Source organism: Odocoileus virginianus, chromosome 4 (assembly GCF_023699985.2).
Source record: "Odocoileus virginianus isolate 20LAN1187 ecotype Illinois chromosome 4, Ovbor_1.2, whole genome shotgun sequence".
NCBI lineage: Eukaryota > Metazoa > Chordata > Mammalia > Artiodactyla > Cervidae > Odocoileus > Odocoileus virginianus.
The window spans coordinates 80,722,855-80,739,901 of record NC_069677.1 but is presented as its reverse complement, the minus strand read 5'-3'; the positions used below and the strand labels follow the sequence as shown (position 1 = coordinate 80,739,901).

The 17,047-nt window shown below is 51.2% G+C and overlaps 1 protein-coding gene across 6 annotated transcripts in view; it reads right to left on the bottom strand.

Annotated features, from left to right (window-relative positions):
- Positions 1–17,047, bottom strand: part of PDE9A (phosphodiesterase 9A) — a 105,331-nt gene that overhangs the window by 64,124 nt on the left and 24,160 nt on the right. For all 6 annotated transcript variants that reach the window (XM_070466820.1, XM_070466822.1, XM_070466821.1 and 3 more), the window contains exons 2-4: positions 10,467–10,537; positions 9,105–9,182; positions 2,591–2,634 (exon numbers count right to left, since the gene is read on the bottom strand). In XM_070466820.1, coding sequence (XP_070322921.1) covers positions 2,591–2,634; positions 9,105–9,182; positions 10,467–10,537 — 193 coding nt within the window. The remainder of the gene's footprint in view (positions 1–2,590; positions 2,635–9,104; positions 9,183–10,466; positions 10,538–17,047) is intronic.

Here is a 17,047-nt window from a genome sequence, read left to right as displayed (position 1 = left end):
TGCAGTCCATGGGGTCGTGAAGAGTCGGACACGACTGAGCGACTTCACTTTCACTTTTCACTGTCATGCATTGGAGGAGGAAATGGCAACTCACTCCAGTGTTCTTGCCTGGAGAATCCCAGGGACAGGGGAGCCTGGTGGGCTGCAGTCTATGGGGTCGCACAGAGTCGGACACGACTGAAGTGACTTAGCAGCAGCATATGGATAATTACATCTAATGTAAATGGCTTAAAAACTTAACCAAAAAGCTGAAATTGCCAGAACTAATAAGAAATCCACTTCAAATATAAACACGTTAAAAGTGAAAAAGAGGGAACGGGATATAACTAGGAGCACTGAGTAAAGGAAAGCTAGAGTGGTTATAGTAACAAGAGGTAAAGAAGACTTCACTGAAAAGCACCGAAGATAAAGGACAAATTTTTATAAGAATGAAGGGGTTGATTCATCAAGAAGATACAACAATCCCAAGGATGAACCCAATAAGAGAAATAGAAAAAGCATGAAGCAAAACCCAAGAGAACTAAGAAATGAAACAACATATCCACAACAGGGTTGGATACTGCAATTCTTATTCTTCAGTAATGGACAGAACAAGTAGACAAAAAATAGGTAAAGATACAGAAAATTTGAACTATACATTATCAACCAACTTGAACTAACTGACATTTATAGAATCTTTCACCCAGTAACAACAGTACACATTCTTTTTTAAGTGTACGCAAAAACAGCCACCAAGACGCAGCACGGGTGGTGGTGTTAGTCGCTCAGTCGTGTGTGACTCCTTGTGACCCCATGGACTGTAGCCCGTCAGGCTTCTCTGTCCCTGGGATTCTCCAGGCAAGAATACTGGATGGGTTGCCATTCCCTTCTCCAGAGGATCGTCCCAACCCAGGGATCAAATCTAGGTCTCCTGCTTTGCAGGCAGATTCTTTACCATCTAAGCTACAGAGAAGTCCCAAGATACACCATGTATCTCAGTAAATCAAAAAAGACTGAAGTTATATGGTCACAAAGGATTGAACAGAAATCAATATCAGGGGCTTTCCTGGTGGTCCAGTGGTTAAGAATCTGTCTGCCAATGCAGGGGCAATGAGTTCCATCACTGGTCCAGGAGGATTCAACATGCCATAGGACGACAAAGTCTGCAAGCTGCAACTACCGAAGACCGTGCACCTAGGGCCTCTGCTCTGCAACAAGAGAAGCTACTGCAAGAAGTCCATGCTGCAATTAGAGAACAGCCCTCACACAGCAACGAAGACCCAGGACAGCCAAAAATAAATTAAAAAAAAAAAAGACAGAAATCAGTACCAGAGAGTTGACTGGAAAATACCCAGATATTTGAAAATTAAATAATATACTTTTAAATAAATAAAATAATGTAAATAAATAAAATACTTCTAAATAAATAAATAAAAAGAACTTCTAAATAACAAATGGATCAGAAAAAGAACTAAATTAGAAAATATTTTAAGCTGAATAAAAATGAAAATACAACACATCAAAATTTGTGAGATACAGCTAAAGTATGCTCTGAGGGAAATCTCTAGCTTTATGTTATTACATAAAAAAAGAAAGATCTAAAATCAATGAGCCAAGCTTCTTCCTTCAGTAGCTAGTAGGAGAGTGCATTAGATCTGGATCATTAGAAGGAAAGGAACTTCGTGGAAGTATTTTTTTTTTTTTATAAAATGAAACATGTACTAAACCATATGACCCAGCAATCCACTCAATCCCACTGAGTCCAAGGGAAATAAAAATGTTATGTCTCTGTAAATGCTTGTTCTTGGATACTCATAGCTGCCTTATTCATAAAAGCTCTCAACCTGAAATACCCCAGATGTCCTTCAACAGGTGAATGGATAAACAAACTTTGAACCAGCCACACCTGGAATGGTACTCACCAATAAAAAGGAAAGAATGATACAACACAGGGAGGAGTCTCAAAAACAATGTTGGGTCAAAAAAGGGTACATTTTATGTAATTTCTTCTCTATGAAAGTCTCAAAAGGACACATCTAACCTGTGGCTTCAGAGAGAGGGTGTGGTTGACACAGACCCGTAACACAGGGACCGGAGTTAAGCGGGAAGAGGCACAAGAGAGCATTTTTAGGTGATGAAAACGTTTCTGATCTTGACAGTTAACAAGGATGGATAAAACTTTCAAAGCCTTATCAAAATACACACTTAAATAGGAGCATATGATTATGCATGTCATGCATAAATAGGAGTGATCCAAGATCCAGAAGGCAGTGGGACTTTAACAAACCAACACCACTGAGTGTACAAGGCATCCTGAGGGCTGGACTTCTCGAGTTACAGTCTGAATAGACTGCGCAGGTACTGGGCCCGTGGAGACAGGAGTGGGGCGTCACCCAGCATCTGCTAGGTTGTCAGGACAGGGCATTCCGGGGGGCTGGGCACCTGGGGGTCGTGGAGGACACAGCATGGCTGCCTTAACAGCACCATGTGACTTTACATTCTGTAAAGGCACCGGGCTTCAATTCAACTCTTAACTCATACATATTCAATCCAGGAGCAGTCTACAGCTTCCTACACTTTTTTAATTTAAAAAATGATAGCAAGGCCTTACCAGAGAGTTGCTTGATGGCCACGGGTCTCACTTTGTAGGGAGTTCTGCAAGAGAGAAGGCAGTTCCACTGTAAGACGCCGTCAAAGACGTCCACACACATCTGGCCTAAGAGATAAGCACTTGAGCTGAATTAGAATTCACCAGTGAATTAGGTCTTTTAAAAAAAAATGAGCTTCTTTGGTGGTTCTGAGCTTCCTCATTCAGAGAAATTCTCAACACTTAAAATATATTATTTAAATGATGGACCCCCTCTCTCATGTTCATATTTGGTTAATAAAACAAGTATGTTGAATGCAGCTGGGATGCAGAGTTGCCTTGGTCTGCCTTGACACCTGGCTGATGCAGGAGGCTCTCCTATTTTGGCTTGGTTTGAACTCCTGGCGACAGCATCCCCCATGTGTACAACGGAGGATCGGTGTCAATAACTCAAGCGAAAATGGGTTGGCACCTTGGTGATGTCACCACCAGTAATCAGGAGACCCATGGGGGTGGGGAGCAGATACTGGTGATGTCACCAGATTGAAGGTCACGGTCCCTGACATACAAGGACCTCCAGCTTTGGGGAGATGATTAAGTCAATGGGAAACAGGCAAAGAATAGGAACAGGCAATGGTTGACAACAGTTAGCAAACATAAAGAGAGGCACCTCAACAAAGAGGCTATTTTTTTTTTTACCCAACAGTTTAGCAAAATTCTAGAACCTGATGACAAGAGTGCTACAAGGGCATAGGGAATCAGACTCTGATGGGTATTGCTGGCGGGAGTATGGACTGCCAACACCTTGGGGAGAGCAACCGAGTTGCATGGAGTCAAATTTAAAATGCACTGTCCCACCACGTGAACCTAGGAACGAAAGTATTAACTCTTTTGATTCTCTCTCATGGCAGCGGCCCCCAACCTTTTTGGCACCAGGGACTGGTTTCATGGAAGACAGTTTCCCACGGACTGGGGTGACTTTGGGATGATTCAAGTGCATTACATTTATTGTGCACTTTACTTCTAGTATTATTCCATCTGCTCCACCTCAGATCATCAGGTATTAGAGCCTTGAGTTTGGGCACCCCTACCTTACCAGGGTATCTTCATATGCCACTTGTTCATTCATTCAGCACATTTTTCATGGAGCGCTCAGTGTGGTTGGGTTCTGGTGACGTAAGAGTGAACCAGACAAAAAGGCTTTGCCCTCACGGACCCAACGTTCCATGGTCGAATACACCTTGAAAGGACGTGGCTGCTGCCTTTTGAATGGCTAAGAAATACTCAGGCCCCTCTCCACTGGGGGTGGATGATGCATCCGCTGAACTGTGGAAGGTCACGAGGTTGTTAAAAAGATGGAGACAGTGTGCAAGTACCGATGTGGAGGGATGCCCACGACATTTCATTAGGGAGATGTAGCAAGAGACAGGGTCAAGACAGCCAGCCAGCTAAGCAATGGAGGAAGAAAGCTCAGAGATTGGGAGGATGCATATCAAACACCGAACCTGTGAGTGAGCTAAGTCACTTCAGTCATGTCTGACTCTGTGTGACCCCACGGACTGCAGCCCACCAGGCTCCTCTGTCCATGAGATTCTCCAGGCAGGAATACTGAAATGGGTTGCCCTCCTCCAGGGGATCTTTGTGACCCAGGGATCGAACCCGCATCTCTTACGCCTAACCTGCACTGGCAGGTGGGTCCTTTGCCACCAGCGTTAATTGGGGTCATACCTGTGGTTTAATGGTTTCCAGGCCACAGAGAAAAATTGCCTGCAATTTAAAATGCCGATAAAGTATAAAAATAACAGCTGCGTGGCACTATGGCTGATGGACAGACAACTTCATGAGGGTCTCAAATCGTGGCCTCCCCATGAGGGAAAAGCATGTCCAGACCTCCTCATGGAAGCACCTTGCCTACAGAAAGGGCCTCTTTCTAAGACCCCTGGAAGTTGGTTATTTGGGATGTGGGTACCTTCACTATAGAGGCTTCACAGTGATGGTATTTGGGTCCTGGCAGATCAAAGAGCACCCTCCTCAGAACCCACGCAGTGTGAAGTGTGGGCCCACCTGCTGAGCTCGTGGCGGGGAGGGGTTGGCCAAGGCAGTACCAGCAGTCCTGGTCCTCACATCGACAGGCTGAGCAGGGTGACTCCATCTTCCCTGGCTCCCCCCTCCCTAGCAGGCGTCAGCCTCATCAGCTTGCAGGCTCTGGGAGATGGAGCTCCGGAAGGCGGGGCCTCGCTGAAACCCACCCAGTGTGAGTGGAGCTGACTGTGAACCAGCTGTGGCATGCTCCGGGCTGTGTGTTGCCCCCACCCAGGGGAGGAGGGAGAGGCTGGGGCCTAGGTAGGCAGGTCAGAGGGTGGAGAGCCACGCGAGGTGACCGTCACCATCCCCCTCTCCTCCTCCCTCCGCACCCCCTCCCCCATAAGCACTGAGGCTGGGGCAGTGGGGAGAGAGCGAGCCTGGCCCTTCCCCTCCCTCCCCCCATCCCTGCTTCTCTTTTCTCCCCCTCCTCGGCCGCCACAAGACTGTCTCTCCTCCTCTCCTCCCCAGAGGCCTGATGTGGGTGCGGGAGGTGGTGGTGACCCAGCAGAGCAGGTGAGGGAGGTGGGTGAGGGGGAGAGGCAGAGCCGTGCATCCCAGCACACGCTGACCACGGCTGGGCCCTGCAAAATGACACTTGGCCCCTCCATCCTTAATCCTCTTGATTCTCAATGGCAGGAATGTTCTCAGAACCAGTCACGGCGCTTCCACGACGGAATAAACTCCTGCCTCGGCCCGAAAATGAGTTGCAGCTTCATTATTTCTTCCTCAATAACAGGATCAACATAAACCACTTTCCACTTGCCCTGAACTTGTATTTGTCTTTTTCTGAAATGTAACCATGTCTTTTCAAACATGTTTAGTGGGAGCCAGGATGGAATCCAGGGGGCATTTTCCCAGCTGGCACACGTGGTCACGTATGCCACCCATGCAAGCGCTCAGCCATTTCATGCAGTGGACACTTCACGTTATCACAGCTTGGCTAAGATTGGAACTAAAGGAGCGATTGTGTCACACGTGTGCTGTGCCTTCCTGGCCCTTCCCTCTCTCCACATGCCCTGCCCTGCGCCCCATCTCTCCCTGAACTATTTAAGTGCCCGTTTCTCTCCTTCGATGAGGGTCTTGAAGCATTAGTGGCAGAAACAGAAGGTGTTCTCAGGAGGCAACATGCCTATCAATGGGACACCATGGGATCCAGAATGCCCCCAGTCCAGCCAGAACCAGACGCTCAGTCCCTTTGAGCAGGATCTGAGCAAAGTTGGGACGTGTCTACTTGCGTTTGCTGGTTTTCAGGAATCGGGAGGTTAGCAATCAGCTTTCTTATCATTTCCAAAAGAAAGCGGAAGCCACTCAGCCAACTATTTGATAAGAGCCCCTCTGACTTAGGTGAATATGTGCCGGGTTATTTAAATTGCTGGTCTGAAACATTGGCTGATCATTAAGGCAAGAAGTATTATGACGAGAGAGTCAAAAGGTCATGAAGTTTGGCTTGAAACAAGCTGAAAAGATCAGTATAAGAGACGGGGCAACTTGGACCCTGATTTCTGATTGGTATCCAGTTGATCACCGTCAAGAGTCCTTGGAATTTGGAGAAAAGGCTGTGAAAACGCCCTGTGAGAGCACGAACTGGGCAGAAGGCAGGTGAGGTGGACCATCTGGTGCCCCCAGGGAGCCCCTCTTGCCAGGTGGTTTCCGAGTCTGAGGCTGGCAGGGGTGGGGTTGGGGGGTGGACAGGCACTGACCAGGCTGGCAAGGCCAAGGGGCTGCAGGGTCTTCAGAGATGGCGGAAGCTGCAGGGACACAACCTGATGTGACTGTCTTCTGGGAACAAGCAAAACTCATCCAGCACTTTCCAAAAAGGGAAACCCTGTGTCTGGTGGACATGACCTTCTGGTCACTGTTTGGGCTAGGCCCCCTCCTGGGGTCAAGAGTAGTTTCTTAGGTTTTCCACACTTTCCTTCTCCAGAACGTCTTCCTGACCCAGGGATCGAACCTGGGCCTCCTGCACTGTAGGTGGGTTCTTGACCACTGGGCCACTGGGGAAGCCCTGGAATCACCTGGTGAGCTTTAAAAATAAATCCCTCACAAACCTGAATTTACTAGGTCCTAGTGGGGGACTGGTGATCAGTGCCTTTTTGAAGATGCCTGGTGGTTTAAATCTTTAGGCAGGGATGACGGTCACTATTCTGTTGGGCTAGATCACACTATGCATATATAAAATGGGCAGGACAGCCCAGTGGCAGCCGGAACCGTGGGACTGGAGAGCAGGAGGCAAAGGAGCAGATGGGAGGCCTGGATGGGGGCTCGGGTGTGGAACCTTGGGAATACTGCCTCTTCAGGGCTGACAGCAAGAAAACAAACACAGACAGGGAGAAGCTGGGGGGGGGAAGCTCCAACAATGGAGCAACCCCAAATGCAAGGAGTGGGTGAAGGCAGTAGACGGAGATGCTCAGTGGTTGGAACAGTGATCAAGGGGGTTCCAGCCAACATCACCACCACCTGGGAACCTGCAGAAATGCCAGTTCTGGAGCCCCACCCCAGACCTAGGGAACCAGATAGAGGGGTTAGGGAGCAGGAGGGAAGGGGCTCTGCTTCAATCAGCTCCTGGGGATGCACGTGAGGCTGGTGGCTGGGGGGCAACGCGTAGGTCTGCAAAGTGAAAGCTGTGGGAACCAAAAATACCAGTTCCCAGCCTCTGCGCTATTGACCTTCGGGCAGGTGAGTCTGGGGTGGGGGGTGGGGCTGGCCCTGGGCTTGGGGACACAGAGCAGCAGCCCTGGTTTCTGCCCTCTGGGTGCTAGACACCTGTCCCCGCTGTGGCAGCCAAAACATTAGACTTCCCCCAGCATTTCCGGGGGAACAAAACTGCACCCTATTGACAAGGGCTGGCACAGAATAAAGTGCCAAACGAGATATGATGAAGTGACAAAACAGAATAGACAACCTACAAACTACTTGAACTTCAGGAAACGTGCAGCTTTGCTCCATCAGAGACCAGATCGCATGGACAGGACACTTCCCCTCTGATGACATCATTTTATCTTGTGGACGTCGGGGGTGACAGGTCACTCGTGCCTTTCCTCATGAATACAGATCTGGGTCAGGCTGGAGCTGGTGCTGCAATTTACAACAATGTTCTTGGAGTCTTTGGGGATTCAATTAGCTTCTTCCTTCCGGGGAGCCCGGAGCTGATAATCAGAGCGTAATCAGCGCCAGAGCACGTGGGAGCAGACACTCCTGATGATGAAATTAAAAATTCAGGAGACTGATGGACACAGCAGGAGGGGGAGGGGAGGCCTGGCAGAAGCACCCAGTGCTCAGGGCAGGACAGTACTGACCGCCCACCACTGAGCTCAAAGGACAGGGGAGGTTGTTCGAACGTTCCAGGACTTCATACTTCCTGGGGTTTGTTACTGCCTCGGCTTTTTGCACCAAAGCCTGGCAGTTCTCACTGGCAGTCCCTGCCGGCGACTGGGCCCCCTGCACCCAGGCTCGAGTGATAACTGTCGAGTGATAACTGTCCAGGCACAGAGGAAGAACAAGTGCCCATCCCCGTTTGCTCAGCTCAGACATGCACGCACCTTGGGTCAGGGGAAACTTCAGGGCGCTTACATCGGAGGTCCCAGGGACCACATCCCCGGAGCCTAAGTATTTCCAGACTGCCATCAGGCAGCCAGGGGCCCTCCAGTGGCTGGGACATGAGAGGGTCTGCCTGGGCACGCCCCCTCCTGAAGGCTGGAGCAGCTGTGTCAGTCCACCTGGATGGCTGGGTTGACCCGTGTCACTCAGAGGGGGATGCAGTGGGTGGCAGGAGCAACAGGCAGGGGTCCCCACGGGTACCCTATGCCCATTCTCGCTCCCGCTCGCAGCTTCACATGGAACATGGTTTGGGTTCTGCCTGGCCCCACTGCAAATGTAAAGTGGGGACCGCTGGGGACTCCGGCTGCTGGGCAGAGGGCCGGGCGCAAGTGGGAGGCTCTGCTCAGTCCTCATCTTCCCTCTGGCCACAGCGGCCGGGCTGTTCTACTGATGTTCACAGATGTGTTTCCTGCCTGAGCCTCTGCCTCTCCGGCCTCTCCTGGTTCCGTTCCTCCAGCCCCAGTGCTTCCTCCCCGCACTGGGCAGCACTTGACAACTCCGGGGTCAACGCCCAGTGTCCCGAGGGGCTCTGGTCAGGGACTCTCCTGCTCTGATGGACAGGGGCCGGCTCTTATTCACTTAGTCCTCGGCTTCCCCATCTGTAACTACCCCCTCAGAGGGCTCCTGCGGACCCTTGGCAAGGTCCCTGGCCACGCTTAGAGCTGCCACTTTCCTGGAAAGTGACAAGGTATGCACAGTAACTGGCAGCCTCCTACCCAGACTCTCCCATCCTTGGTTTAAAAGAGGATTTCCCTGCATCCATACTTTAAGAACACAAGCCTGGAGACCCAGCCGTGCCCGCAGAGAGCTGTCAGACACGGCGAGAAAGAGCTGATGAAGACTGCCAGCCACTTACCGTTCTGAATTGGCAGGCATGGTGGGGTCGATGGAGACCATGGCGTCATCCGTGGTCAGGAGGGAAATGGTGGTGTTCCTGGAAGACAGGAGAAGCCGTGTCTTCACCCCGATGTTGTCTCCTGGGTGCACACTTGAATCTGGGCCTCCCCTGAGGCAGGAACCTGAGCACCCAGCGGTCCTGCCAAAGGGGCTCTGAGAGGTCGGCCCCAAGACTCTGGCCCTCCGCTTGGTAACAAAGTTAAGGGTTGTGCGTGCAGTTCTAAGTGCTTGGCAGATGTGTAAGTCATTTGAAATGGGAATTGGAGACAGTCTAATTTGTTGAGTTGGAAGGCTCAATAAAACTGTGATAAAGTAGAAATGAACATTTATATCAGCAAGTGATGAATTCAGGGTTTGCTTTTCCCTTTCATTTCCTGGGGGAGTCCATCTAAACAGGCAAAAAGTTCTCCTACTAAACAGTTTTAAGAGGATAAGTTGAATCTTCCTCTAACCTCCATCTCTGGGGGGGCCTCTGACCCAAGGTGTTCCCTTAATTACATGACTTAACTCTGGTTTTCAGTTGTGTATTTTTAAAATCTGTGCCATGGCAGTGAAACCTGAATCCCAGGGTTGTTTTAAAAAGGAATATATATTTATTTCTTAGCACACTGTTTATCAAAAGATGCCCCAAACTGTGGGCCATTTCTTGCTGCTCCAAGCTGCCACTTGCTGTTAATTTCAGGCATGTAACCTATTGCCTGACTCTCCTTTTCCCACCTGACTCTGAAAGGTCCTGACTGTCCTTCCTTCTCACCCTCCTTGACCTGGGTCATAACTTTAAAGTTAACTGCAGGCCAAAGTTATTCCTGATTACTCTCTATCGTCAGGAAGTTAGGACAGAAAATTCACTTGCTAGAACAAACTGCTGATTGTGGTTCTCGAGGGTAGCTTTCTGGTCTTTTCAACTTACTTCTGACATCAGTTTTTTCTTAAACATTGAACTGGATCCCTGGGTCATTTGGTGCTGGGGGACTACAGCCTAAACACTACCACCCTTCTTTATCCTTTCTCCCAAAACAAAGGAGTAAATGAAAGAAAGAAAAGAAAGAAACTTTTAAAACAGCAGCTTCTGCCTAACCTCCCCCAATGGTTCACTCCACTAACACAGCTATGGTTGTTGGTGGGAAGCTGACAGCGGTGGCTGAAACCTCCAGGGACTCATCCATTGATTTGAAAGGTCCCAAGTGCAGGGTGCAAGATGAGTCCATCAACCCTTCCAGGCCTGCCATCCCCTAGACTCGGCCACTCGGCCTCCCAGGTACCTGCCCCTCCAGGTGAATTTAAAGGCAACCCTCTGGTGGGGTGACTCTGAGTCACTCACCGAGGCAGGCCGGTAGCGATGCAGAACAGGTCCATAATATCACTGGAGTTGCAATACTTGCTAAAGACCACCTGCAAAACAGAAGCACACGGCTGTGAGGGGTGGGCAGGAGTGGGGCAGCTGGTTTCCATGGTGATGTCAGATTCCAGGGGGTTCTCTCTGCTCCTGACCTGCAGGTTAATTTTACAAAGGAAAAACCAAAATCACCGTGGGCTCTGGAATGCTACCTGCACATCTCATTGAGTTGACTTATACAAGTTGAGAAAAACATGACTCTCTTGTTCGCTGCAGAGTTGTGAAAAACAATCCTGTCACCCAGGTAAACACGCTTGCAGGTGACATGCTGCCCTGCTCCCCGCTGGTGACGTTTGATGTACCGCCCACAGCCTCAGCTTAATGATACCCGTCTTGCAGGGTGGGTGCGGGAAGCTCCAATGACCTCTGGGGCCATTATGTGAAAAAACAATTTTAAGGACATTAGCTTAAAAATAAAAGATTGCCTTTTAGGATTTGGGGACTGGGGCTGCAGGACTAAATCAGACAGGGAATCACAATGAGAAAGGATGTGGTTAGAACCGTGGGTCCACACAGGCAACAAATTTCATGCAATGCAATTCTGCACCCAGCCTGGGTGTCCCCGCTGGACAGAAGAGAAACACATTCACACCGGCACCTTTTGTCTGAGGGGTCTCGACTGTGAGTGTGGGCTCCAGAATCGCTCCCTGGGAGAGGGGGCTTCAAGCACAGCCCGCAGTTGTTCTCCAAGGCTGGACGGTGCATGGACAGTCCCTGCCAAGGCTCCTGTTTTCATCACAATAGCTGTTTTCTTTCAAGTTCTCCCTGGGAATGGCTGTAGGGCCCCTCTGCTCGCCAGCAGGAGTCTGAACAGGGGCAGAGCCACGCTGAACAGAGTGGGGATTTTTCAGTGCCCAGAGCACCGTTTATTTTTTTTTTTTCCAGCCAGATCAGTCTGCATCATTTTTAAATTGGAAACAGTGAAATAGAGCAAGCAGATATTTTCCCCACAAACGTGGCCGTTCCCTGACTACCACAGCTCCTGTGTGCCACTGGCCTGGCAACGCTGAGACAAAGCCAGCACCCCCGTCCAGGCTGCCCACTCCACCGCCCCCCCCCAGGCGGTGTGTCTGCACTCCCCAGTGATGGGGCTACTGATGGGCACGTCCACCCGGCGCTCACCGTCCTGGCTCAGTGCAGGTCCACCAGGACCCCCGTAGCCCTCTTGCACTGGCCCTGCAGGCTCCCGCCCCAGCACCCTGCCTCCATTTCTAGCACTCAGGCCTGCTGGTCTGTGCAGAAGCCTTTGCTGCCCTGTGCGTCCATGGTAGAAGGAAGGTCCACCTCCCCGCTGGGCTCCTGAGGTTCTGCAGTATGTCCCTGGAGCCTGTGTCCTTGCGAAGCTCTCAGCCCGCCTTCGCTCTAGTCCATGGGCACCCCTCCCTGCTCTCCTTGCTTCCGGGGCCTCGCTTCCCAGGGGCCCTCTTCCCCTCTCTTCCTCCCAGCCATTAGGACTGGGCGCAGCTTCTCCACAGGGCTTCCCAGCTCCACTGACATCAGGGTCTTGCTTTCACCCACCACGTTCTCATGACCGCACACCTCCAGGGCCCCCGGCACAGGCCCCCAGTTCACGCCTCGGCTTACCGGGCTGCGCCCGTGCGGGGTGAGGTATGGAGTCCGGCCATCCCACCACTGATGAGGGGCCATTTCTGACTTTCCCATTTGAACCTTTCTGAAGTTCATGTCCATCTGGTGCAGACTGACTTTGTGGGTTTTCTCCAGACCCCAGTAAAGGGCAGGGGTGGGCGGGGGCAGACGGTAAGTCAGCTTTGTCTGTGAACATTCGATTTGCCCGAAGATTCCAGAAAGGAGCGAGGCGGCTTGCAGGTCATGACCAGATGCTGGTCAGGAGTGGAGCATGGCTCCAGGAAGTCACTGCTGAGCAGGACCTCCCCAGGGAGGGAGGTGGGAAGACAGACCCAGAGCCTGAAATATCCGAGGGGCCTCGACAAGAAGTAAGTTTGCCCAACTTTATAAGCATCGCTGATGAAATCTAGAGGAGAGTCTTTTGTGATGGTTTCCTAGCCTCGGGATAGCAAATAATAGAAGCTGTAAAAAGTCCAATTATGAAGCCTTCCAGCAAAACAAGTCCAGGAGGGCCCACAGGGCACGCTGCCATTCTCGCTGCCCCTTGTGTCCGATTCAGCTCAACCCAGGGAGGGAGGCCAGCCTTCTCCTGTGTCCAGAACAGGCTTAGAGATTATTTTTGACACCAGGCTGGAGGATGGGGGGCTGGAAGGAGATCAGGAATAAACAGAAAAGACTGCATTGGGTGTCTTCCATTGCAATGGAAAACCATGCTGTGTCCATCTGTAAATCCATTTCAGCATGCCTCTACTGTACAGAAATGCCCGGTTCTTTGATTTCTCTTTTGAACCAGTTGTGACATCTTACCAGTTTCCTCCTTCAGCTAAGACGTTTGGGTAAAATTCTTTGATGTGTGGCCACTTTACATGTGTGTCTGATCAGGCTTTCACCTTATTATTAATAGTTGAGAAGGCTTTAGTGGGGACAACACATGTGGGAAGCTAGGGGTGGAACATCACATGAACCTTAACATCAGCATCATGTGAATCTAACATGGGATGTGCCCAGGCAGCCCTGCTCTTTGCCAGGTGCCAGGAGAAGCTTCTGGCCTAGATGGGTTGTTCCTGGTGTGGGAAAGCAGCCCGTGCCCCACAAATGCGTGGTTGGCGTGGGAAGATCCCCCAGGCAGCCTGGTCAGGAGGGCACAAGGCTCTCTGTTCCCACGCTGAATCATTCTGCAAATCCTTTATCCTCGATCCAGAAATAAACAGCAGTTAAAAAAAAAAGTGTTGGTGAAATGAAACTTATAAGTGAGATGCGGAGACAGCAAGATTAACAGAGGAATAAAGATTTTATACTGCCATCCAACTAGAGGCAGAACTGGCTGCCGTTCATCAATAAGCACGACGGATCACCCCAACCCTTTCATGGGGTTTGACTGGCAGCTCCGCAGTATGAACACAAGACAAGAGAAAAAAATGAGAACCCCAAGGCCTCTCGTCTGCAGAACACTGATTGTTCCTTGTATTCAGCTGGGACCTGTGAAGGTCAAGGGGAACTCTAGTGCTGGAACCCACTGGTTGCCTGCAGTCAGGAAACGGACTCTTAGGGAGCGCCAACCACCTGCCAAGCCCTGTTCCAAAGGGCCCCCACGGGAAGCAGCGCAGAGCTGGACAAAGCTCCCTCAGGCCCAGCCGGCAGGTGGTCAGGGAGCCAGGACCACAGTCCAGGCCTCTGTCCGTCCAGTGCACACGTGTGACCCAAACACACGCTCTTTGTGTGTGTGTGTGTGTGTGTGTGTGTTTAATTGCTCAGTCGTGTCCGACTCTTTGCGACCTCAGACTGTAGCCTGCCAGGCTCCTCTGTCCATGGGATTCTCCAGGCAAGAATACTGGAGTGGGTTGCCACTTCCTCCTCCAGGGGATCTTTCTGACTTTACTAAGCAATTCGGAGCTGGTGGCCATTGGGGTGAGCCCAAGGGTCACAGGACCCAGCACGACCACACCGGCCACCCATGAGATCACTGAGGGAATGGCCCTGGAGAGGAGAAGGGAGGGAGGCCAGATCACAGGGGGCGGGGGGAGGGGAAGGAGAGCCCAGTGTCTTGACTTGGCACCAGCACGGTTCTGATCTTGGTACCGACAGCACCTCCACCAACACACTTAGAAACTGGTGCTGGCAACTGTGTGACAGATGGTCGGAGCGCTGCCAACCCACGTCCAGGTGGCCTCGGGGTTAAAGAGACGGGAAAGCAGTTTCTAAAGGCTTGGGGGTGACTTCCTGTTCATTCTGAGTCTGGAGATCTCCTCCAGGGATGGAATCCTATTGTGCTTTCCTCTCTCTCCCCTGGGAGACCCTCTTCAGAGGTTCATGGAAGGGAGGATACAGAAAGTGGCCCCTGAGTTCCCGTGTTCCAGCCAGACACTGCTGTCCATGTGTCAAAAAGCAGGTGGACGGATGGTGTCCAAGCCCCCAGGCAGCTTAGATAATCGAGTTTCTGGTTTCAAGGTTAGGAGGATGGAGATTTGATCATTGCCCAGCAGGGCTCCTGGCGGGCACTCTGTGGTCTTCCTGCAAACAAGCCAGAAGGGAGAGGTTTCATGTTCCTCGGGAGAGGTTCCAACCAGGACTTCTTGCCGGAAGACACGGCTATGTGTTTCAGCACTAGAACACTGTACAAGAGCGGGGACCCGTGTGAATACAGAGTGGCTGATATGATCTGGAGTGGACACTGATGCTGATGGGGTGGCCGGGAATGAGGACTCAGGTCGCCCAGCAGTGGGGAGGGGTGGGACTCTAGGCTTGCACAGGCCCTGAGGTTCACCCGTAGACGGGGTCAGCCCCACTCGTGCGTGCTGGACCCGTTCCAACCGGGAGGGTCTTCCACCCCCTGAGAGGGCCCTGCGTCCACTTCCCCACCTTAGCTCATGCACGCTCCCAGGGCTCCCCTGAGTCTGCCTCTCCATTCAGGCTGTGATCTGGCTCACCTGTTGTGTTTGCATATATGTGTGTGTGCATGTGTGTGAATCTGAAGGGTGCAGAATTAAGCACAAAGTGTCCTATTTTGGGGGCTTTCCTGGTGGCTCAGCGGTAAAGAATCTGCCTGTCAATGCAGGAGACACAGGAGACGTGGGTTCCATCCCTGGATCAGGAAGATCTCCCAGAGAAGGGAATGGCAACCCACTCCAGTATGCTTGCCTGGAGAATCCCATGAACATAAGAGCCTGGTGGGTTACAGTCCATGGGGCCACAAAGAGCCAGACATGACTAAGTGACTCAACAGCAGCAGCAGCAGTCCTATTTTCCAGTTTGGAGTGGCTGGTGCGGTGAGATACCTCTGGTGACCAGCCCATCAGTTCAGCAATGGACTCTGTTGTGGGGAAACTGCCTGGACTGTGACATGCAGGGTTTTGCGCAGTTCAAGTTCTGTCCCCTGGGGCTCTGACTCCACTCCCTGCCCCGTCTGTGCATCCGTGACCGTGGTACATGGCTGGCCAGCCCCATGACAGTCGTAGCTGCTGCGAAAAGATGCTGTGTTCCATCTTTGCCAGTGTCAGCTCTGATTTTTGCAGTATACACTTGAGGGTTATGGCCCCGACACACACAACTTGAAATCCACATGTGAATTCACACAGGCGAACTTCTTAAAAGAAAGCTTCCCCAAATGCTGGTATTAATGTCCATTACCTGCTCTCCTCTGTCTTTTTGCTTCCCCCTCTTTAAGGTGGCGGAGGAGGAGTCCAGGGTTGGCTCCCGGCCGTCCAGGCACAGAACGAGCCTGGCGGCAGTGACTGGGGCGTTCAAACACATCAAAGATCGGGTGTAGCATCCTTCCATTTGGGCTCCACAGGTGAAAATGACTTGTCATGGTCCCTGCCCCATTTACTCTGGCCATTTCAGCATCGACTCAGCCCAAATGTGGCTGCCAAGGACGCTATTTCCCTTCCTAGTAACTGGGAGCAGTAACATGGGAGGGGCAGTGGTTAAGAGAGCAGAGCAACCTAGAAAGCAGAGAGGCAGCCAAGACAACCTCTAAGCACCCTCAGGGCCTGCGATGCTCGCCCTTCCGCATCTTGGTGCCCTGAGAGTGGTTTCCTAACTCTATCCGAGTCACTTCCTTGCAGCTGCTGAGAACATTTCTTGCTGGGTTTGTCAAACTCGAGTTTGGGTTGGATTAAAGTCAGTGACCACTGGAAGCTGTGGGTTTCTCACTCGACATTTGTGGCTCCATGCTGTGAAATGCTCCCAGGCCTGGACAAATGAAATAACCAAGTGGCAATTTAGGTTTGGGCTGAGTTTTGCAGTCTGGGAAAGCCAAAACCCACCGCAATCACAAAAGAAAAGCTCAGTGTGTGGATGTTGGGCAGGCAGGACGAGGGCTGGTCGGAGGCCTCCCGAGAGAGTAGTGCGTCCCTGGGAATTCTCTCTGCGAGGCCGGCTAAAGTTTTTTTCTTGAGAGAGACATCTCACAGGGCTCATAAACCAGGATGGCATTACTTCCCTTTCAAAGTCATTAAACGTTATCTGTGTCAGGTAAGTTGTGCTTTTGGGGTTGGTTGTAAAACATGCCATTACGTTCATCGTCTTGCTGTGACGCTCACGCTGAATGTGAAATTTTTTATCGACTGCCTTAGCAACAAATTTCACAGAGCGTCTTTGAACTTGGAGTAACGAATCTTGAGCAAAATCTTCCTAATTATAATTCTTGTGCAGTTTTTTTTTTTCCCCCTGAAGTGATTTTAAACGGCTGCAGCTGAAGAAGAGAGTGGTTGGGGTGGGGAGGTCTGCAGACACTAGGATGTGAGGTCCTGGAGGAGGCAGGGGAGAAAGGCAGGCTGTCCTTCACGAGGGCTCATGGTGAGGCTCTGCTGCTCCAGGTGGTTCCTAGCTCTGCTTCCTCCTCTGCTGATCGGACCTGGAGGCTCGTCCAGTGACGTTCACTCTGGCCCCCTCCTTGCTCCATCCACGTGGACTATGGA